Source organism: Dasypus novemcinctus, chromosome 9, assembly GCF_030445035.2.
Source record: "Dasypus novemcinctus isolate mDasNov1 chromosome 9, mDasNov1.1.hap2, whole genome shotgun sequence".
NCBI classification, from domain to species: domain Eukaryota; kingdom Metazoa; phylum Chordata; class Mammalia; order Cingulata; family Dasypodidae; genus Dasypus; species Dasypus novemcinctus.
Genome location: NC_080681.1, coordinates 120,808,896 through 120,832,093, shown reverse-complemented (window position 1 = coordinate 120,832,093; position 23,198 = coordinate 120,808,896). Strand labels below are relative to the sequence as shown.

The 23,198-nt window shown below is 40.6% G+C and overlaps 1 protein-coding gene and 1 long non-coding RNA gene across 6 annotated transcripts in view; both read left to right on the top strand.

Moving 5' to 3' along the window:
* Positions 1-23,198, top strand: part of LOC139439704 (uncharacterized) — a 79,715-nt gene that overhangs the window by 40,431 nt on the left and 16,086 nt on the right. The window lies entirely within an intron of this gene.
* LOC101417351 (very-long-chain 3-oxoacyl-CoA reductase-like) lies at positions 11,318-13,422 on the top strand. Its single transcript, XM_012521202.4, has one exon. It carries the CDS (start codon positions 11,333-11,335, stop codon positions 12,269-12,271), a length of 939 nt encoding a protein of 312 aa, XP_012376656.1. The 5' UTR covers positions 11,318-11,332; the 3' UTR covers positions 12,272-13,422.

Sequence of the window (23,198 nt, the reverse complement as noted above, 5' to 3'; positions counted from 1 at the left end):
AAGTTCAGATGCTCTGTCCTTGATTTTCCGTATTCATTCTTCTGCCATTTCAAATCTGCTACTATATGCTTCTAATGTATTTTTAATCTCATCATTGTGTTTTTTGTTGGATCCGTTACTTTTCTTTGCAAGCTTTCAAATTCTTCTTTATGCTCACCAGTGTCTTTTTTTAAAAAAGACACTCTTTTGTCTTTTGTCTCTTATTGTCTCTCCTCTGTGCCTCTTTTTGTTGCATCATCTTGCTGTGCCAGCTCTCTGCTTGGGCTAGCTTGACATGCAGGCCAGCCTGCCTTCACCAACAGGCCCCAGAAATCGAACTCTGGACCTCCCATATGGTAGACAGGAGCCCATTTGCTTGAGCCACATCCACTTCCCCCCAGTGTCTTTTTTTAAAAAACAAATCAATTTTATTGACACATACTAATAAAGCAGTAATCCATCCAAAGTGTACAATGTTATTCAGTATAGTGACAAAGTTGTACATTTATCACTTAATCATTTTTAGGCCATTTTTCATTATTCCAATAATAATAATAATAAAAACAAAAAAACAAATGAACAAACAAACAAAACTCATCATCTCTCATTCTCTCTATGCTTCTCCTGCCATGCATAGCTGCAATCCTGTTTCTTTCTCTCTAGTTTATTTGTATTTATATTTTGTAAAAACAGTCTTATATATGCAATACCACCCATATTGTATTAGTCAGATAAAGGGGTGCTATGAAAAGTACCAGAAATCTGTTGGCTTTTACAAAGGGTATTTATTTGGGGGTAAAAACTTAGTTACAAGGCCCTAAAGAGACCAACTCAAGGCTGCTTTCTCACCAAAGTCAGTTGCCAAGTGTTGAAGCAAGATGGCAGGCGATCTCTGCCTGGCCTCTCTTCCCTTCTTTCTCTTAAGGCTCCATGGGTCCAGCTTCTTCTTACCTCAGCTGTAGACTGGCATAGGGCTCATCTCTCAGGGCTGGCATTGGGCTCATTTCCTCCTGGACCCTCTCAGCTGCTCTGTTCTCTTCAGCTGTGAACTATCAGGCCCATAGCTCATCTCTCTCTGGGCTTTAGCTGTTTAAACCTTCTCCTTTCTGTCACATGACAAAGTTCTCTCCTCTGGCATCTATGGAGCCTGCTCTCTTACCATGTGTCCTCTTGAGTGAGTGTCCATTTATGTAGCCCAGCAAGGGGGCGGGAAATCAACCCTGAGTCACACCCTACTGATAGGGTCGAATCAAAGGCCCTAAATTGATTTTATTAAGTAAACTTTCTTTAAAATTTTATTTATTTATTTTTGTTTATTTTCCTCCCCTTCCCCCCCTCCCCAGTTGTCTGCTCTCTGTGTCCATTTGCTGTGTGTTCTTCTGTGACTGCTTCTATCCTTATCAGCGGCACCAGGAATCTATGTTTCTTTTTGTTGCATCATCTTGCTGTGTCAGCTCTCCATGTGTGTAGCCCCATTCCTGGGCAGGCTGCACTTTATTTCGCGCTGGGCGGCTCTCCTTATGGGGTGCACTCCTTGCGCGTGGGGCTCCCCTACGTGGGGGACACCCCTGCATGGCACAGCACATCTTGCATGCACCAGCACTGCGCATGGGCCAGCTCCACACGGGTCAAGAAGGCCCGGGGTTTGAACCACGGACCTCCCATGTGGTAGGCGGACGCCCTAACCACTGGGCCAAGTCCGTTTCCCTTAAGTAAACTTAAAACCTTTTAATTTAATACAATCAAAGGTTATCACACCTAGAGGAACAGGCCAGTTTGCAAACATAATCTTTCTCTTTTTTGGGGGACTCACAAAAATAATCTCAAACTGCCATACATATTCATATTTTAAATGAGGTTTCACTATGTTATGCAGTTCCATGTTACATTTTTAGCTTTCCTTCTAGTAATATACATGATCTTAGACTTAACATTTCTACCACTGTCATACCCACATAATAGCTCTGCTAGTAACAAGCACTATAATATGCTTTCATCATTTCTATTCATTTCCAAAGACTTACAACCTTTTAAAACCAATTCTGCACAGATTAACCTTCAGTTTTCCATTCTCTACCCTCATTCTATTTTCTGGTGACCTATATTCTAATCATTAACTCCATGAATTTATACAACGTATTTAGTTCATAACAACACAATTATACAGTATTTGTCCTTTTGCGTCAAGCTTGCTTCACTAAACATAATGTCCTCCAAGTTCAGCCATGTTGTCATATGCTTCAGGACTTCATTTCTTCTTACCATTGCATAATATTCCATCATGTATATACACCACAATTTGCTTATCCATTCAGTTGATGGATACCTGGGTTGTTTCCAACTTTTGGCAATGGTGAATAATGTCATTATGAACACTGGTCTGCAGATGTCTGTTCATGTCACCGCTCTCAGTTCTTCTGGGTTTATACCTAGTAATTGTATTGCCGGGTCTCATGGCAAGACTATATTCAACTTCTTTAGGAACTGCCAAACAGGACTTCACAGTGGCTGTACCATTCTACATTCCCAATAACAATAATAAGAGTTCCAATTTCTCCACATCCTTTCCAACACTTATACTCTTTCAACTTTTTAGTAATGGCCATTCTAATAGGTGTGAAATGATAGCTCATTGTAGTTTTAATTTGCATTTCCCTAATTGCTAGTGATGTCAAAAATTTTTTCATGTGTTTTTTCACCATTTGTATTTCTTTTTTGGACAATTGTCTTTTGCCCATTTTAAAATTGGGTCGTTTGTCTTTTTATTTTTTTATTTTTTATTTTTTTTTAAAGATTTATTTATTTATTTAATTTCCCCCCCCTCCCTTGGTTGTCTGTTCTTGGTGTCTATTTGTTGCGTCTTGTTTCTTTGTCCGCTTGTCTTTTTATTTTTGAGTTTTATGTTCTCTTTATTTATCATGGATATATAAACCCTAATCAGGTATATGTTTGCCAAATATTTTCTGTCATTGAGTCAGCTGCCTTTTCACCCTTTTGACAAAGTTCTTTGAGGTGCAAAAGTGTTTAATTCTGAGGAGGTCCCATTTATCTATTTTTTCTTTCGTTGTTTGTGCTTTGGGTGTAAGGCTTAAGAAACTACCACTTACCACAAGCTCTTGACAATGTTTTCCTGCATTTTCTTTTAGGACTTTTATGGTTGTCACTTTTATATTTACGTACTTGATCCATTTTGAGCTAATTTTTTATATAAGGTGTGAGATAGGGGTCCTCTTTCTTTCTTCTAGATATGCATGTCCAGTTCTCCCAGCACCATTTATTGAATAGACTGCTCTGGCCCAGCTGGAGGGCTTGACAGTCTTGTTAAAAATCACTTGACCATAGATGTGAGAGTTGATTTCTGAGTTCTCAATTCAGTTCCTTTGGTCAATCTGTCTGTTTTTTATGCCAGTACCATGTTGTTTTGTAGCTAAGTAATATGCTTTAAAGTCTGAAAGTGAGAGTCCTCCAACTTTGTTCTTCTTTTAGAAATATTTTTGGCCATTTTGGATCCTTACCCTTCCAAATAAATTTGATAATTGTTTTTTTCCATTTCTGCAAAAAAGGCTGCTGGGATTTTTATTAGGATTGCATTGAATCTGTAAGTCAGATTAGGTAGAATTGACATCTTAATGATATTTAGTCTTCTAATCAATGAACATGGAATGTCCTTTTATTTATTTAGGTCTTCTTTGGTTTCTTTTAGCAATGTTTTGCAGTTTTCTGAATACAGGTCCTTTATATCCTTGGTTAAGTTTATTCCAAAATATTAGATTTTTTCAGTCACTATTATAAAAGGAATTTCTTTTTTGATTTCCTCAGATTGCATATCATTAGTGTATAGAAATGCTATTGATTTTTGCATAATAATCTTGAATTCTGTCTATTATTAGTTTAGTTAGGATTTTTCAGGATTTTCTACATATAGGTTCATATTATCAGTGGAATAGTGGAATAGTTGCAAGTTTTACTTCTTCCTTTCCTATTTGGGTGCCTTTTATTTCTTTATCTAGCCTAATTGCTCTAGCTAGAACCTCTAGCACAATATTGAATAACAGTAATGACAGTGGGCATCCTTGTTTTGTTCCTGATCTCAATGGGAAAGCTTTTAGTCATTCACTGTTGAGTACAGTGCTAGCTGTAGGTTTTTCATATATGCACTTTACCATATTGAGAAAGTTTCCTTCTATTCCTATCTTTTGGAGTTGTTTTTTTTTTCATCAAGAAAGGGTGCTGCGTTTTGTCAAATGCCTTCTCTGCATCAATCGAGAGGATCATGTGATTTTTCTTTTGCAATTTATCAATGTGGTTTATTACATGATTGATTTTCTTGTGATGAACCACCCTTGCATACCTGGGATAAAACCCACTTGATCGTGGTGTATAATTCTTTTAATACGCTTTTGTATTAAATCCTGTATCTCTTTAGGATATTTGGTTTGTTCTTCTGTCTAGGCTATCTCCTCTTGTTTCCTAGTATGGCTTGTAATTTTTTGCTGATGTTTAGGCATCTGAATATGTTGGTGTATTTACTCTGATGGCTAATCTCTCTCTCTTGTTTATTGTCCTCCCCCACCCCCCGCCCACAGCTCTTCTTTGATATTTGGTTCAATTTATTCTCAGTCTTTAAAATTGCCCAGCTCAAGTTTTCAAAATCAGGCCAGGGACTCACTAGTGAGGTGCAGATTTTCTCCCAGGGGTTGGATACAGAGAGCAGCAGCAGTTTTTGTCCATACAGTTTCCAGACTAGCCAGCAGATGGCGATAGTCAATGCATCTGTCCATGGAGGTGTTTCAGTCTGGGGTTTCCTGTGTTCTGTGTTGAATCTCCAGATGGGAGATTCAAATTGTGCTCTGCAGGCCCAATTAACTGAAGAAAAGCATCCAGACCTCCCCTCTCTTTTCTCTTGAAGTGGCTGACAGGGAGGAAGATGTCTGTTCTCCTCTCTGTAGGCTGGAGTGAACCAGAGGTTTTACCCCAGCCTAAAATCTTGGGGGTGAGAGAGGAGAGCCCTTCCCGGCTGCTGTGGCAGCTTGGTAACTCACATTTGTCTTTTTGGCTTCTTTGTCTCTCTGTCCCTTGCTCTCCTGGGAGTTGTGTAGCACTCACCCCTAAAGCAGTTCCCCCAGACAGCTTTTGGTTCTTTTCCGTTGTTTGTATGAGAGTATTCAGCTCTTCCTGTCAGTCCCCCAGAATCTTCCTTAATATGCTTTTGAATTCATTTTGCAAGTATTTTATTGAGAATTTTTGCATCTATATTCATTAGGGATATTGGTCTGTAATTTTCTTTTTTCATAATATCTTTATCTGTTTTTGGTATCAGGGTGATGTTGGCATGATAGAATGAAGGTTGGTAGCATTCCTTCCTGTTCAATTTTTTGGAAGAGCTTGGGCAAGACTGGTATTAGATAGTCTTTGAATGACTAGTAGGATTCATCTGTGAAGCCATCCAGTCCTGGGCTTTTTATCTTTGGAAGGTTTTTGATGACTGTTTCAATCTCTTCACTTGTGATTGTTTTGCTGATGTCTTCTGTTTCTTCTAGGGTCAGTGTAGGTGGTTAATGTGTTTCTAGGAATTTGTCCATCTCTTCTGCATTGTCTAGTTTTTTGGCTAACAGTTGTTCATAGTATCCTCTTATGATCTCTCTTATTTCTGTGGGGTCAGAGGTAATATCTCTGCTTTCATTTCTGATTTTATTTATGAGTCTTCTCTCTTTTTCTTTTTGTTGGTCTAATTAAGGATTTGTCAAGTTTGTTGATCTTCTCAAAGAACCAACTTTTAGTTTTGTTGATTCTCTCTATTGCTTTTTGTTCTTGATTTCATTTATTTCTGCTCTGATCTTTACTCTTTCTTTCCTTCAGCTTGGTTTGGGATTAGTTTGCTGTTCTTTTTCTAGTTCCTCTAGGTGTGCAGTTAGATCTTCAATTTTAGCTCTTTCTTTTTTTTTTTTTTTAATGTAAGCATTGAGGACTATAGATTTTCCTCTCAGCATTGCCTTTGCAGTGTCCCATAGGTTTTTTTGTTTTTTGTTTTTGTATTTCAAACAATTTTATTGAGACGGTGAAAAAGCTACCTTCTCAATGGGAGAAAGTCTCTGGAAACCACACATTAGACAATGGTTTGATTTCCACATTATATAATGAAATCACACAACTTAAGGACAAAAAGATAAGCAACCCAATTCACAAATGGGCAAAAGACTTGAATAGACACCTCTCCAAAGAAGAAACACAAATGGCCAAAAAACACAAGAAAAGATATTCAATACCACCAGCCACCAGGAAAATGCAGATCAAGACCACAATGAAACATTACTTCATACCTTACAGAAAGGCCATAATTACAAAAAACAAAACAAAATAGAAAATTACAAGCACTAGTGCAGATGTGGAGAAATAGGAACACTCCTTCACTGTTGGTGGGAGTGCAAAATGGTGCAGTCCCCGAGGAAGATAGTCTGGGGGTTCCCCAGGAAGCCAAACATAGAACTGCCATATGACCCAACAATGCTGCTACTAGGAACATATTCAGAATACTTGAAAACTAGTACATAAACAGATATTTGCACACCAATGCTCAGAGCGGCATTCACAATTTCACTGTTACCAAGTGATGGAAACCCAACTGCCTGTCAACCGATAAATGGATAAACAAACTGTAGCATAACCATACGATGGAATAACATTCAGCCATAAGAAGAATGAACTGGGGAAGCACATGACAACATGGAGGAACCCTGAGGACATTCTGTTGAGTGAAATAAGCCAGACACAAAAGGATGAATATTTTATGATCTCACTGTTATGAACCAAACAAGATGAGCAAACTTAAGGAGATGGACTATAGAATATAGCTTAGATGTAGCTCAAGTGGTCAAGCACCTGCTTCCCATGTATGAGGTCTGGGTTTGGTCCCCAGTACCTCCTAAAAACAAAACAAACAAATGGAAAAATCAACACTTATTGGGGAGCTGTGTAGCTCAGTGGTAGAGTGCCTGCTCCTCATGTACAAGGTCCTGGGTCCCATTCCTGGTACTTCCTCCTGGGTAACTGAGCAGCTGGGGTCTCCCATTGGCCGGTGCTGTCCCTTCCTGTTTGTTGGGATCCAAGCTTCTGCTGAGTAACAGGCTCTTTGCGGTTCCCATATGCTGGGGCTAAACCAATGACGTGATGGTAGATGTATCTTTACTTCAGATATGCTACATGGATAACATATCTGACCTTTAAGACCACTTTCCCTGCCTGAATTCTGGTTCTGGAAGAATCCAATTCTTTCTCCCCACAGTTCCTCTCCTTGTTCAAACTGGGAACGTACATCTGATTTACATGTCTGATGTCCGTGGACATGGCCCGAGATGTTCCAGAGCCATGGGTGCCTCCTCCATCAGTCTTGCAGGGACGAAGCTGCATCCTCATTGTGAGGCAGTGCCAGTCCATAGGATTTTTGTTTTTTTTGTCTTTATTTTTTTAATATTACATTAAAAAAATATGAGGTCCCCATATACTCCCCCCTAGCCCCTCCCCCCATAACAACAATCTCCTCCATCATCACGAGACATTCATCACATTTGGTGAATACATCTCTGAGCACCGCCTGCACCTCATGGTCAATGGTCCACATCATAGCCCTCACTCTCCCACATTCTACCCAGTGGGCCATGGGAGGACATACAATGTCCAGTAACTGTCCCTGCAGCATCACCCAGGACAACTCCAAGTCCCAAAAACGCCCCCATTTCACATCTCTTCCTCCCATTCCCTACCCGCAGCAGCCACCATGGCCACTTTCTTCACACCAATGCCACATTTTCTTCGATTACTAATCACAATAGTTATGAATAGAATATCATACACTGGACTTATCTGATCACAGAGGAGGCAGAGATTTGTTCTCACTGAAATAGACACATATCCTGAATATGAATTTACCTTCCCTGCCCATAATTCTTCTTCCAGCACCACCAGGCAAATAATGAAAGTGGGATCAGACAGTTTCTGGGGCACAGAAGGTTTTCTGTGCACCAGTTCTGTCAGACAGCACCCTGCAGTCACCTTCCTAAGGATCAGCTAAACTGGATCCAGGTTTCTGCCCCCAGAAGCTGTGAGATGTTGACAGTGTGTTGTTGTAAGCTGCAAAGATTGGTAGTAATTTGTTAAGTGGCTATAGTTATGCTGCTGAGGGGTGGAGCAGGGTTTCATTGAGTTGCTGCAATGGAGTTTTAGGGGTTGACGGCTGGTATTCAGCCACTAGGAGGTTGTTCATGTGATTCTGGGTGATGTTCCAGACTGTTGTTTGAATGAACTACCTTATAGCTTGGAGAAGGTACGGTTCTGCTGAAATGAAAAGAAGGAGGGTTATTAGTGGGGTGCATATGGGAAGTATCTATGAGATTCAGGGCTAAGATAATGAGGAAAACCAATCAGACATGGGGTCAGTAGCTAGATTATTAATATAACTTATTTGATGGGCCATGTGCTGTGCAGTTTGAGTGACATGACAAAATTGATAAAGGAGAGGGCCCATCTCTATTTTCACACAGCAGGCAATGGAGAGTGTATTTGCAGCCAAGAGACAATACACTGATTAACTGGCACAGATACCGTAGTAAGATACATGCAAACTAGAAAGTGGGAAATAAAATCCCACAAAAATTCAGGAGCCCTCTCCCACCTGGGCAAGTTTCCAGGAGTTCAATGGTTTGAAGCATATTGAAATATCCCCTCCAAGACAAGATGCTGGACATCAGACCACCAAATCACGAAGAAGAGGCACAATGTTTCATAGGCCCTCTTGAATTTCCAAGTTAGCATATGGCATTTTAACCTCTCTCTAGAGTCAACTCTAAGTCATCCAATTTCAAGTATGGACCAGATCGGAAAGTCTAAGCTGCTGTCCAGGCTGCTCTTCCACTTGAACGTGATGGTCCAGCAAATACAACGATACTCACTAGGAGACTCATAATGCAGACCTCTAGGATTTTGGAGCAAACGTATCTCCTTTTACATACAAATATTCTCCTTTTGAAAGTTTGAGAAACAACAGCCTGCTTGCCACTGGGCCATGGTAGATCCTGAATGAATACTTAATCACAGACTATCAGATGGCCGTGAAGCCTGAGCTTCACATGTGCCACAGCAATCTCTCATCAAGCAAAAACGGTATGTAAGAGAACGACCTCAGGCAGGTCCAGAGGGTACAAGAGCAGGTCGCTCAGACTCCAGCATCTACTCCTGCTTCAATGCCTCATCTCCCTCAATCCATGCCTATGGCCTCAAGGGGGTTTCCCTACAACCAGCTGACTGAGGAAAACAAACTCAAGTTTTTCCTTCAATCCCCAGTGGGCAGGCCTTCAGGTAGTGTATCATTGTTGTCCACTTTTCCTGGAGGGGGAAGTGGCTGAGGGGTCCAGCTCCTGGCTATATGTGATCTTAAATAGGCAATTCGGCAGACTTTACCCAACGGGCCGCAGGGGGCAAAGCTGCCCTCCCCACACAGACGTGGAGCGCCATCACGCGCGGCAGCCTCAGAAGGGAGTTGGAGTCAAGGACTCAGGCCCCCAACCAGTCACGCTCTTGGGAAGACCTGCATTCCTGGCCCAGGCACCTTCACTCAGAGGCCTCCATACCAGGAGCTCAAATCCTACAAAAGCGTGAACCTTTTGCTTGGGGATCCCTAGACTGAGGCCTGCCCTGATCCATCTCACCCTCACCTGGTGCCATCTCATGGGGAAAAGTGGAACAGCACAGGAGCTGGCCTTCTCCAGGTCAGCTTCTTCTTTATTCTATCACAGGATGTGATTAAAGGACAAGTGTTACTTTCTTTTTGGCTTGTTGTTTTAATCGACTACCCCAACACATGAGCTCTCAGCTGAGCTCAGCTCCTGACAGTGGCCAGAAGTTTGGATCCACATTGATTCGTGAGTGTAGCTGCTAACAGTGTGGTTGGATGGCTGAGAATTTCAAGGAACAAGATTGGAAGACTGGCCACAAGGATGGCTTTTGAAATGGAGAAAGACTGAGCAGACATCTGTGTCCTATATGAACACTCACCAAAGAGCATCCACTGCAGAAGAGGCTCTTACTAAGCAGGTGGGTAACACAACATGCTCTACAAAATGTCAGTAAATCCCTTTCCCCTGCCACTCCAATACTTACTAAATAAACTATGAACAATGTGGTAGCAGGAATGAAGACTATGATAGACTGAATAATGGCTCCTCAAAGATGCCCACATCCCAGTCCCTGAAAACTGTGACTATGTCACCTTACATGATAAAAGGACCTTTACAAATGGGATTAAGTTAAGGATCTTGCCATGGGGAGATTTTTCTGGATATTCAAGTGGATTCACTGCAATCACAAGGACCCATATAAGAGGGACACAGGAGGGTCACTGTCAGAGAGAAGACTTCAGGACAGAAGCAGAGCTTAGAGAGGAGAGAAGACACTGCTCTGGCTTTGAATGTGGAGGAAGCTGCCCACGAGCCAAGGTAATTTGTTATAGCGACAGAAGAAACTAATACAGAGACCAAGCATGAGCTCAATGTTTCTTGCCAAGTCTGACTGACAACCATCATTGCTGAATTTGCCAATAGCTGAGACCAACACCAAACCCTCAAGATGGCCCCAAGCCCCACAAACCAGTCAGCCGCACAGCGGCAGGGTGATTACACTGGACTTATCTTTTTTTTTTGTCTTTATTTTTTTAATGTTACATTAAAAAAATATGAGGTCCCCATGTACCCCCACCCACCTCACCCCACTCCTCCCCCTATAACAACAATCTCCTCCATCATCATGTGACATTCATTGCATTTGGTGAATACATCTCTGAGCACCGCTGCACCTCATGGTCAGTGATCCACATCATAGCCCACACTCTCCCACAGTCCACCCAGTGGGCCATGGGAGGACATGCGATGTCCGGTAACTGTCCCTGCAGCACCACCCAGGACAACTCCGAGTCCCGAAAATGCCCCCACATCTCATCTCTTCCTCTCACTCCCTACCCCCAGCAGCCACCATGGCCACTTTCTCCACCCCAATGTCACATTTTCTTTGATTACTAATCACAATAGTTCATGAATAGAATATCAGTAAGTCCACTCTAATCCATACTCTATTCCTCCATCCTGCGGACCTTATAATGGTTGTGTCCATAGGTTTTCATATCTTGTGCTCTCATTTTCATTTGTCTCAAGTTATTTGCTGAATTCTCTTGCAATTTCTTCTTTGACTCACTGATTACTTAAGAGTGTGTTGTAGAGTGTGCACCTCACTGTCACCTCGCGCACTTCCTCTTGGGTTCATTCATTAGTTTTTTCCTTCCGCAGGTAATGAGGCCTAGTCAACGGCCATGGAGAGCGCTGTCCCCGCCGCTGGCTTCCTATACTGGGCGAGCGCAGGCACTGTGGCCTTCGTGGGCCTGCGCATCTTGTGCTGGCTCTTCACGGCCCTTCGCGTCTGGGGGCTGGGTAGCGAGGATGGGATCGGACCAAGTCTCAGGGAATGGGCAGTTGTGACTGGTAGTACTGATGGAATTGGAAAAGCATATGCAGAAGAGTTGGCGAAGTGTGGAATGAAGGTTGTCCTTATCAGCAGATCACAGGATAAACTGAACCAGGTTTCCAGTGAAATAAGAGAAAAATTCAAAGTGGAAACAAGGACCATTGCTGCTGACTTTGGATCAGTAGATATTTATGATACAATTAAAAGGGGCTTAGAAGGTCTTGAAATTGGTGTCCTAGTTAACAATGTGGGAATGTCATACGAGTATCCTGAATACTTTTTGAATGTCCTGGACTTGGACAATACCATCAAGAAACTGATAAATGTTAACATCATTTCTGTTTGTAAGATGACACGATTGGTGCTGCCAGGCATGGAAGAAAGATCTAAAGGGGTAATTCTGAACATCTCCTCTGCCAGCGGGATGCATCCAGTTCCACTGTTGGCTCTCTACTCTGCATCCAAGGCTTTTGTAGATTACTTCTCTCAGTGCCTCCATGAAGAGTATAAGAGCAAGGGCATCTTTGTGCAGAGTGTCCTGCCATATCTCATAGCTACAAAACTGGCCAAAGTCCGAAAGCCGACCTTGGATAAACCCTCTTCAGAGACATTTGTGAAGTCTGCCCTTAAAACAGTTGGCTTGCAGTCCCGAACCAATGGATACGTGATCCATTTTCTAATGGCCTCAATCATGTCACTCCTGCCTTCTTGGATTTGCTTAAAAATAATGATGAGTACAGCCAAGTCCAAACGGGCTTGCTATCTGAAGAAAAACAAGAAGAACTAAGCATTGATAACTACACTGAGTAACTTGCCCAAATTTCCCTGCTTATGCCTGTTCACTGCAAGACAACTGCCTAAATCTTTAGTTGTCATTTTAATAGTTACTAATATGACTAAATGTTGTTAGAAATGGGTGGAAAGCTGAATTTTCTTTTTAGGAGTCCCTGGCATATATTTGGGATACAGGTTATTTTAAGGTTTACTATAAATGTTTATATCAAATGAATATGGAATTAACATTAACAAGAATAACTTAATAGGGAGGGATACAGTTATAACAAATCACAGAATCACAGAGTCAGATATAAGACTCAATGATTTCATCTGGAACAAAATGCCAGATAATGATCATTATTGTATTTTCTCTGAGCCATACTTTAAAAAGTAATGGCCAGCTACTCTCTTTTAACACTGAGGAGTGGAGATGAATTGATTCATTGTATGGGAGGACATATTGGAATTTACATAGATCTCTCTAAGATTTTCTGAAAGTCTATTCCAGATTGTACATTGACATGGAACTATTCTTTCTCAAAGGTAGCTAGTGTGGCATAAAAATAATTTTATGAAATATGGAGTTGTTTCTGACACATGAAGCCCACTGAAATATGCTTTCCTCTAATGTATAATAGATTTTCTTTTCAGTTTAAATGTGTGTAAAAACTGAAAACCATATGGTATAATTTATGAAGATAAATGGGCCAAAATGTACTTTGAAACTGGCAACCACCTACAGTGCCACTGAAAACCTGACCTAGGAACGTGTCTTGTCTGAACCCCTAGCTGCTTTGTTTCTCCACTGCACCAGTAGGAGAGGTACTGATGTTATTAGTTTTAATAAAAGATATTGGTTGAAAAGTTATTTTTTTAAAATATACTTTTTAATTTTATTCTTTTAAAGATACTTAGATTATATAAATGTTATATAAAAAATATAGGGGACTCCCAAATGCTCCACTCCCTACCCTTCCCACAATTTCTCACATTAACAACATCCTTCATGAGTGTGGTACATTTGTTAAAATTGATGAACACATTTTGGAGAATTGCCACTAAATGTGGATTACAGTTACATTATAGTTTAAACTCTCTCCCACACAATTTTTAATGCTTGAATTTCAAACCATATTTACACTGGCCTAAAATAAATTAAAATAAATTAAGAAAAAAAAAGAGTGTGTTGTTTAATCTCCATATATTTATGAATTTTCCCTTTTTCTGCCCATTATTTTTTTCCAGCTTTATTCCATTATGATCAGAGAAATTGTTTTGTGTAATTTCAATCTTTTTAAACGTATTGATTCTTGTCTTATAAGCCAACATGATCCTGGAGAAGGATCCATGAGCACTTGAAAAGAATATATATCCTGCTGTTTTGGAGTGCAGTGCTCCATAGATGTCTGTTAGGTCTAATTCATCTATCGTATTATTCAAGCTCTCTCTTTTTTTATTTATCCTCTGTCCAGATGTGCTATCCAATAATGAATGTGGTGTATTGAAATCTCCAACTATTATTGTAGAGACATCTATTTCTCCCTTCAGTTTTGCCAATGTGTGCCTCGTGTATCTAGGGGCACCCAGGTTAGGCACATAAATATTTATTATAGTTATTTCTTCTTGATGAATTGCTCCTTTTATTAATATGTAATAACTTCTTCATCTCTTATAACAGTTTTGTATTTAAAATCTATATTGTCCAATATAAGTATTGCTACTCCAGCTCTTTTTTTTTTTTACTATTTGCATAGAATATTCAACGTTTCACTTAAAAAAAAAGATATATTTATTTTCCCCTACATCCCCCATTGTCTATTCTCTGTGAGACATTTTTTACAAATTTTGAAAGAATATTGTCAAAATCTTACTACTAATTATACTCCTTGTCTTACATTTGGTGTATTTTTTCCCAACCCACCCAACTGTCATTTTTTAAATATAATTTTATGGCAGAAGTTGTAAACTGATAAAACAATCATGTACATGTGCAGAATTCCCAAACAACACCCCTGTATCAACACACCACACTGTGGTGGAACATTTGTTACAGATTATAAGATAATATCATCCGATTGTTACCATATCCTTAGTGTACATTTGGCACACATTTTCCATACTGCCCCATTTTCAACATAGTGCATCTTTGGCATAGATGCAAGAATATTACATTATTACTGCTACCCAGCCTGTAGGTTACTCCAGTTGTATTTTTCCCATGCTTCTCCACATTCCCACCACCCGGTAATAGTGATGTCTGTTTGTTCTAGCTCACAAAGGACACTCTTGCATCTTTACCGTCAACCACAATTCTCTTCCACCTCTGGGTTTACTGTGCTATTCGGTTCCTATATTATTCTCTAGCATTCTGTCAACTGGCATTTATATACCTAGACTACGATTTTTAGCCACATTCCCATTTATAAACTAGCTGTTACTCACTATGTGTTATCATTCACTCTATACATTTCCACACATTTACAGTAAAGCTAGTTGAAATTTCTACATACATTACACATCAGTAGTCCATCTCATTCCTCCTCTTATCTCTTTTAAGAATTCACCACCAACCACCAGGTCTTAAAGATATTTTCCTACAATTTCTTCCAGAAGCTTTATGGTTCTTGCTTTTATATTTAGGATTTTGTTCCATTTTGAGTTAATTTTTGTATAAGGTGTGAAATAGGGGTCCTCTTTCCTTCTTTTGGCTATGGATATCCAGGTCTTTCAGCACCATTTGTTGAATGGACTGTTCTACCTGAGCTGTGTGGGTTTGACTGGCTAGTCAAAAATCACTTGACCACACAAGTGAGGGTCTGTTTCTGAACCATTAATTTGGTTCCCATTGGTCTATGTGTGTGTCTTTATGCCAGTACCATGTTGTTTTTACCACTGTAGCTAGGAATAAGATTTAAAGACTGGGGATGAGAGTTTCCTCTTCCTTTTTAAGATGTTTCTGGCTATTCAGGGACCCTTCCCTTGCAAATAAATTTAGTAATTGTGTTTCCAATGAAAAAAAAAAGCTTTTGGAATTTTTATCAGGATTGCATTGAATCTGTATATCAATTTGAATAGAATTGACATCTTTTTTTAAAGATTTATTTTATTTATTTCTCCCTCCCCCACCCCATTCCCCATTGTCTGCTCTCCCAATCCTTGAGCATGGAATGTTCTTCCAATTATTTAGGCCTTTTAAAATTTCTTTTAACATTGAGTTGTAGTTTTCTGAATATAAGTGCTTTATATCATTGGTTAAGTTTATTCCTGATTATTTTGGTTTTATCCATCATATTTTATTTTCACGACTCTTTTGACACTTTTAGTTACTTTTATTAATATAATCTTCATTTCTAGACTCTCTTCCAGGCCTTTCTCTCCTGTCTTTTCTTTTCAGGCTCTAGCACATCCTTTAGTATTTCCTGAAAATCTGGTCTCTTAGTTAGAAATTCTTTCAGTTTCTGTTTCTCTGTGAATATTCTAAACTTATCCTCATTTTTGAAAGACAATCTTGCCAGACGTAAGATTCTTGGATGGAAGTTTTTTCTTGTCGTAACTTAAATATATCATACTACTGTCCTCTATGCCTCCATGGTTTCTGGTGAGAAATCAGCACTTAATCTTATTGGGTATCCCTTATATGTTATGCATTGCTTTTCTCTTGCTGCTCTCAGAATTCTCTCTTTGTCTTTGGCATTTGACATCCTGATTAGTATGTGTCTTGGAGTTAGTTTATTCACATTTTTTAGATGGCAGTACATTGTGCTTCTTGGACATAGATGTCTATGTCCTTCAATTAAGGTTGGAAATTTTTCTACCATTATTTCTTCAAATATTCCTTCTGCCCCTTTTCCTTCTCTTCTCCTTCTGGGACACCCATGACATGTATGTTGGCATATCTTTTGCTGTCATTTAGTTCCCTGAGACCTTGTTCAATTTTTTTCCATTCTTTTCTTTATCTGTTCTTTTGTATGTTCACTTTCAGAGGTCATTTCTTCAAGTTCACCAATTCTTCCTTCTGCCTCTTCAAATCTGCTACTATATGATTCCAATGTAATTTTTATTTCATTTATTGTGCCTTTCATTCCCATAAGATCTGCTATTTTTCTATGTATGCTTTCAAATTCTTCTTTTTGCTCATCCAATATCTTCTTAATATCCTTAATCTGTTTAGCCATCTCATTGATTTATTAAGGAGATTTATTTGAACATCTATGATTAGTTGTCTCAAGTCCTTTATGTCATTTGGAGGCTTATCTTGTTCCTTTAGCTGAGCCATATCTTCCTGTTTCTTGGTGTGGACTGTAATTTTCTATTGGTGTCTTGGCATCTGGATTACTAGAGTATTTATTCTGGGTACAGTGTTTCTCTTTAGTTTAGGGCTTCCTCCCCTTTCTCTCTTGCTCATTGTGCAGTAGGAACCAAGGATATATAGTTGGCGCTATAAGCTGTGAAGGTTCAAGCTGCCCTCAATGCCTCAGGGACTGATGAAACTTCTACCAACTTTCTCCTTTGCCAGGGGTAGGGACAGAGTCACAGTTGTGTGGAATAATCCAAGTTGTACAGGTTTAGACTGTAGTTGCCCAGTGAGACTGAAGAAGATTCATGCCTCTTTCTCCCCTGCCTAGAGTGGGGATGGAGCTGCAGGTCTGGGCAGCAATCTCTACAGTGTGGGTCCAAGATGACCGCACTTGCCCCAGTAGACTTCCCATTATTCAGTCTGTGCCAGTCAAATATACCTGCAGTTACCTAGATAGGCTGGTGCAGGGCCTGCCAGCCTCCTCCCTGCCAGAGGTGGGACTCACGCCTAGGCTAGGGCTGCAGGCTGATCTGGGTGAAAGAAACCAGTCCCTACTGTCACTGTAATTTTCAGTCAGCCTGGCTTCCCCTCATGCTGGGGGCAGAGAAAAAATGGCAGCTACTGGCCTCTTTCCTACCCAGACAGTTTCAAACTTTAGCTGTGCTTAGGGTTACACTTTAGCTGGCTGAATTTACTAATCAATAGTTGAAATTGGTGGCCAACCATCCCTCCTCCTGTTTTTGGGAAAGGGAGCTTCAAATTCCAGCCACAGAAAATCTCCTGGGGTGGTAGCTTGCACTGCCAAAGCAGGATAATCACTGGCCTCTGTGACATGGCCTGTAATTTCCTGGAGATGTTGGCACTGGTTCCCCAGCTTCCTTCCTGCCAGAGGTGGGGCTGGGGCTTGTGCTAGACCTGCAGTCTGACTTGGATGGAGAGAAGATGGTCCCTACCAGCACTGTCATTTTCAGTCCATCCCACTTCTCCTCATGCTGGGCGTGGTTAAGACGGCAGCTACCAGCCTCTTTCTGACTTGGATCATTTAAAACTTAAGCTGTTCTTAGGATTATACTTTAGTCCACCGAATTTACTAATCAGTTGAAGTTAGTGCCCAACTGTCTCTTCCTCTTCCATTTTTGGGGAGTGGAGCTTCCAATTCCAGGCATGGAATAGCTCCCATGTCAGCTTATGCCGCCAGTGGAGAATGGGCACTGGCCTCTGTGGCATGGAGCACTCTACTTATGAATCTTCTTTGCAGATGGACAGTTTCCTCCTTCTATTCCTTCAAGGATGTTGCAGGATGCTCTTCTGGCCCCCAAACAGGTTCTTTAGATAACTCAGGGTGATTATTAACTGCCCTGTAGCAGGAGCTGACTCTAGGAGCTCCTTACTCCACCGCCATCTTCCTGGTTGTTTCCAACCTTTCACTTTTAACCTGGTTATGTCCTTATATCTGAGGTGAGTCTCTTGTAGACAGCATATAGATGGTGCATATATTTTTATCATTTGTTATCAGTCTATATCTTTTGATTGAGCAGTTAAATCCATTAATATTAAATGTTATTACTGTACAGGCATTACTTATTTGATCTATTTTGTCCTTTGTCTTTTTGTTGTCATATCTTACTACTGTCTGTCTTTTTACCTTTTACTTTCCCCTTCCTAATTATCTTCATTTCTACATTTTTCTCCAAGGCGTTTGCCTTTGTTTTTTCCTTTTAGGTTGCAGCATTCTCTTTATATTATTTTTTATTTTTTTAAAGATTTATTTTATTTATTTCTCTCCCCTCCCCCTCCCCCAGTTGTCTGTTCTCTGTGCCCATTTGCTGTGTGTTCTTCTTTTTGTCTGTTTCTGTTGTTGTCAGTGGCATGGGAATCTGTGCTTCTTTTTATTGCATCATCTTGTTGTGTCAGCTCTCCATGTGTGCGGCACCACTCCTGGGCAGGCTGCACTTTCTTTCATGCTGGGCGGCTCTCCTTATGGGTGCACTCCTTGCATGTGGGACTCCCCTACATGGGGAGGCACCCATGCGTGGCATGGCACTCCTTGCGAACATCAGCACTGCATGTGGGCCAGCTCCACACGGGTCAAGGAGGCCTGGGGTTTGAACTGCAGACCTCCCATGTGGTAGATGGACACCCTATCCACTGGGCCAAGTCTGCTTCCTGTGCAGCATTCTCTTTAGTATCTCTTGTAATTCTGGTGTTTGGTAAAATATTCTATCAGTTTTTGTTTGCTGTGAAGACTTTGAACTCACCCTCATTTTTGAAGGACACTTTTTCCAGATACAGAATTCTTGGCTGGCAGTTTTTCTCTTTCAGTACCTTAAATATATCATATCACTTTCTTCATGCTTCCATGGTTTTCGATGAGAGGTTGGCACTTAATCTTACTGAGTTTCCCTTGAATGTGATGCTTTGCTTTGCTTTTGCTGCTTTTAGATTCCTTGCTTTATCCCTGATATTTATCATTTTGAATAGTAGGTGTCTCAGGTAGTCTCTTCTCCTTCTGGGGCACCAATAATATGTATGTTTGTGTGTTTTGCATTATCATTCAATTCCCTGAGATGCAGTTCCTTTTTTAACATTCTCTTCTCTTTCTGTTTTCCTATCTTTTCCAGTTTGGATGCTCTGTCTTCAAAATCACTAATTCTGTCTTTGAGCACAAATTCAAATATATTCTTATTTGCCTGTAATGTATTTTTAATTTCATCCATCATGTTTGTGACTTTCATTTCCATAAGCTCTGTTATTTTTCTTTGCAGCCTTTCAGATTGTTCTTTATGCTCACCCAGTGTCATTTTTTATAATTTTATTTTTATTTATTTATTTATAATTTTCTTTTAAATGTTACATTAAAGAATATGAGGTTCCCATATGCCCCCTACCCTACCCACGCCACCCCTCCCCCATCAACAAATTCTTCCATCATTGTGGCACATCCACTGCACCTGGCAAATACATTCTGGAGAACTGCTGCAGCACATGGACAGTGGTCCACATTGTAGTCCACACTCTCCCCCAGTCCACCCAGTGGGCCACGACAGGACACACAACGTCCAGCATTCATCCCTGCAGCATCACCTAGGACAACTCCAAATCCTGAAAATGCCCCCACACCATATCTCTTCTTCCCTCTCCCAAGCATCAACTGCCACCATGGCCACCCTCTCCACATCACTACTACAATTTCTTTCCTTACTAATCACAATAGTTCCCCAGCAGAACACCAGTTAAATCCACTATAATCCATACTCTATTTCTCCATCTTGTGGACCTGGGATGGCTATGTCCAGTCCCCCTCTATATGAAGAAGGGGTTTAGATTCCACATGGATGATGGATGCAATTCTCCTGCTTGAAGCTGTAGGCATTCTTGGCTCCCTGTGTGGTGGTTGACCCTCTTCACCTCCCTGTCAGCTGGCCAGGGTAAGTCCAAAAAACCAGACGGTAGGAGCTGCAAGTCTGCTGAGGCCCAGGGCCTGGCCGTCACATGGACAGTTCAGAGATCCAGGTCTCCTGAGCATACACCAACCGAAACACCAACCACAAGTCTGGGAAAAGTGACAGAAGAGGCATGTATAGAAAGGTTATATCTGAGTCCAATTTCATCACACTCAGGAAAACAAACTCCAAAGTAGGGGCAACTGACAGGGCCCTGGACTCCAGAGCCATCCACCCTGACCATAGAACTTGTGGGTCACTGCAGCCCTCAGGAGAACCTGGGTTTCCATCTACCTTGGCTGTCTCTGGTACCCTGCTGAGGCATGCATAAGCATCACCCTCTGATGACCTCCTGACTCTTTTTTGGAAATGCTTAGCCATATAAACTCACTTGTCTTTCCATTTACCCCTTTTTATCCAAAGTCAAAATGCAGTTTTTAACACCTGATATTACATGTAGGCTGAGATATTCTGCCAGTCTGAGTTGACCTTTTTGTTCATGGTCTTTTTGTAGTTACATCATCAGTTGGTGCTTGGTAGTAGTCCCTTGGTGCCAGGGAGGCTTATCCCTGGGAGTCATGTCCCACGCCGGGGGGAAGGCAATGCATCTATATGCTGAGTTTGGCTTAGAGAGTGGCCACATTTGAGCAACATGGAGGCTTTCAGGAGGTAACACTTAGCACCTCACAGCTATAGGTCTAGTTCATATTTCAGGCACACAGCCTCATAATCGGAGCCATCAGTATCAAGGGCTTATAATTGGACCATCCATCTTTATTGGTCTTTGCCATTGCACTTGGGGAATTGTTGTTGTTCCATTGGGGAATGAGATAGAGCTCCCCTGGTCAGGAATTCAGCACTCTCTCATCTGTTGTTTCCAACTGAAACCACTATGAAAATATCCAAACATTTCTATGTACCCTGTATACATGCCCTGGAGAACTCCCTTCCAACCATGTGCATCCCACCAATGACACCCCACACAAGTGCTCCTCCCCTGCCATAGTTGAACCTCTCTATAGTCAAAAACTTCTTCATAAAGGAAGCCCAATATATTGCCAGGTTCCCTTAATAGAAAAATGGAATATAGTGATGGGTTTAAAGGTTAGATATAGAATACATAGAAATTTAGAAAAATTAAATAAAGGAAAAATAAATTGGGGTATCAAAGAAATGAAAAAATAAAAAAGCTTTGTTTTTGACATTTTGCCTTTCATCACTGCTACAGGTGTTGCCCTGTATGTACAGTGGCAAGGCAATTTCTTCCATTTCTTCCTCAGTGTCTACCTCCTTTCTTTCTTTTTCTCCCCTGATTATTAAGTTTCTCTTGACATAAGTTTTAGGTCACAGTAATTCACATATACAATATATGGTACTCCCACATATCCAACATCAAACTCTTTGTCCCTTCCCGAACAGTGATCTTTTTACGTGTTCATATTATATTTGCTGCAGCTAATGTACAGATATTGAAATAGACTTCAAACATGGTTCCATTTAGGTTTACATTATGGTTTTTATTTTAGACTATACAATTTTCTAAATTTTTAGTTATCTTATGTTTTACATTATGGTTTACACTTCAGCCTATAGACTTTTATATCTATAGACCTATAGATTTTTGGTGTAATTTAACATGACCTATATCCATTATGGCATGATCTTGTGGAACACTTCCATTGCCCCACAGTAACCCTGATTCCATGTATTCAACACCTCTTTCCTCCTCCCCTCAGGGCCCACCATGACAATCAGTCTTCATTACTTGAGGGACCATATTCAGAGATACTTGCAAAAATGTTGAGGGCTTCACATACTTGACTTCCCTAACCCATTGGGAGCCACCGATTCTCTCAAGAGATACAATTCCCTCTGTTGAGAATATCAGTCCTCCTCAGGATGTGTGTATACCTTCACTCTCATTGTATGGGTCTCTACCCAATGATATAATCCAGTATGACAAAATGAACACTCACACACTCCCCAGAAGATTGCCCTGTGTCAGAAGCCCCCTCCTTAAGCATCCCAAACAGGCAACCTTCCATATTACATTCTCTAAAGAGTTTTCTCTGCACCACAATTTCAACCACATAACTGATAATCTCCCATGATCAAATGTTTCCCTCACCCTCTCCCCAATTTCTTGGGCAATCTAATCCATCCTCCCATCCCTAGTGCCCCTAAAGCCCATGCAGCTCCACCCTAAGTTATCCCTATGCCCCCATTTTATCCCTTCCCTGTACAAATACTTACCTCCCGCTTATCATAGATTTCACCCAAGTAGCTGTCAGCTCAAAACCTTCCTCTACCCTCCAACTACCTTAAAGTTTATCAGTCTCTAGCTATCTGAGACAGCTTGGTTCACTTATTTCATATCAGAGAGGTCATGTAGTATTTGTCCTTCAATGCCTGGCTTGCTTCACTCAACATAAGGTTCTCAAGATTCATCCATGTTGTCACATGTGTTTGTACTATATTTGTTCTTATAGCTGAGTAGTATTCCATTGTATGTATATACCACATTTTATTTATCCATTCATGTGTTGATGGGCATTTGAGTTGATTCCAACTTTTGGCAATAATGAAAGTGCTGCTATGAACACTGATATGCATATATCAATTTGTGTCCTTGTTTTCAGATCTTCTGGGTATATATCCAGCAGTGGAATTGCTGGATCATATGGCAAATCTATAGCTAGTTTTTTGAGAAACCGCCAAACTGTCCTCCAGAATGGCTGGATCCTTCTGCTTTCCTACCAGCAGTGGATGAGTGTTCTCATTCCTCCACATCCTCTCCAACAATTGCAGTCTTCTGATTTTTTGATAGCTGCCAGTCTTATGGGAGTAAGATGGCATCTCATTGTTGTTTTGATTTGCATTTCCCTAATAGCTAGGGATTTTGAGCATTTTTTCATGTGTTTTTTAGCCATTCGTATATCAACTTTGGAGAAGTGTCTGTTCAAATCTTTTTCCCATTTTTTAAATGGGCTATTTGTCTTTTTATTTTCAAGATATAGGAATTCTTTATATATGCAGGATATAAGTCTCCTATCAGATACATGGTTACCAAATATTTTCTCCCATTGTGTAGGCTCTCTTTTCAGTTTCCTGAAAAACTCCTTTGAGGTGCAGAATGCTTTAATTTTGAGGAAGTCCCATTTATTTATTTGTTCTTTTGCTGCTCATACTTTTGGTGT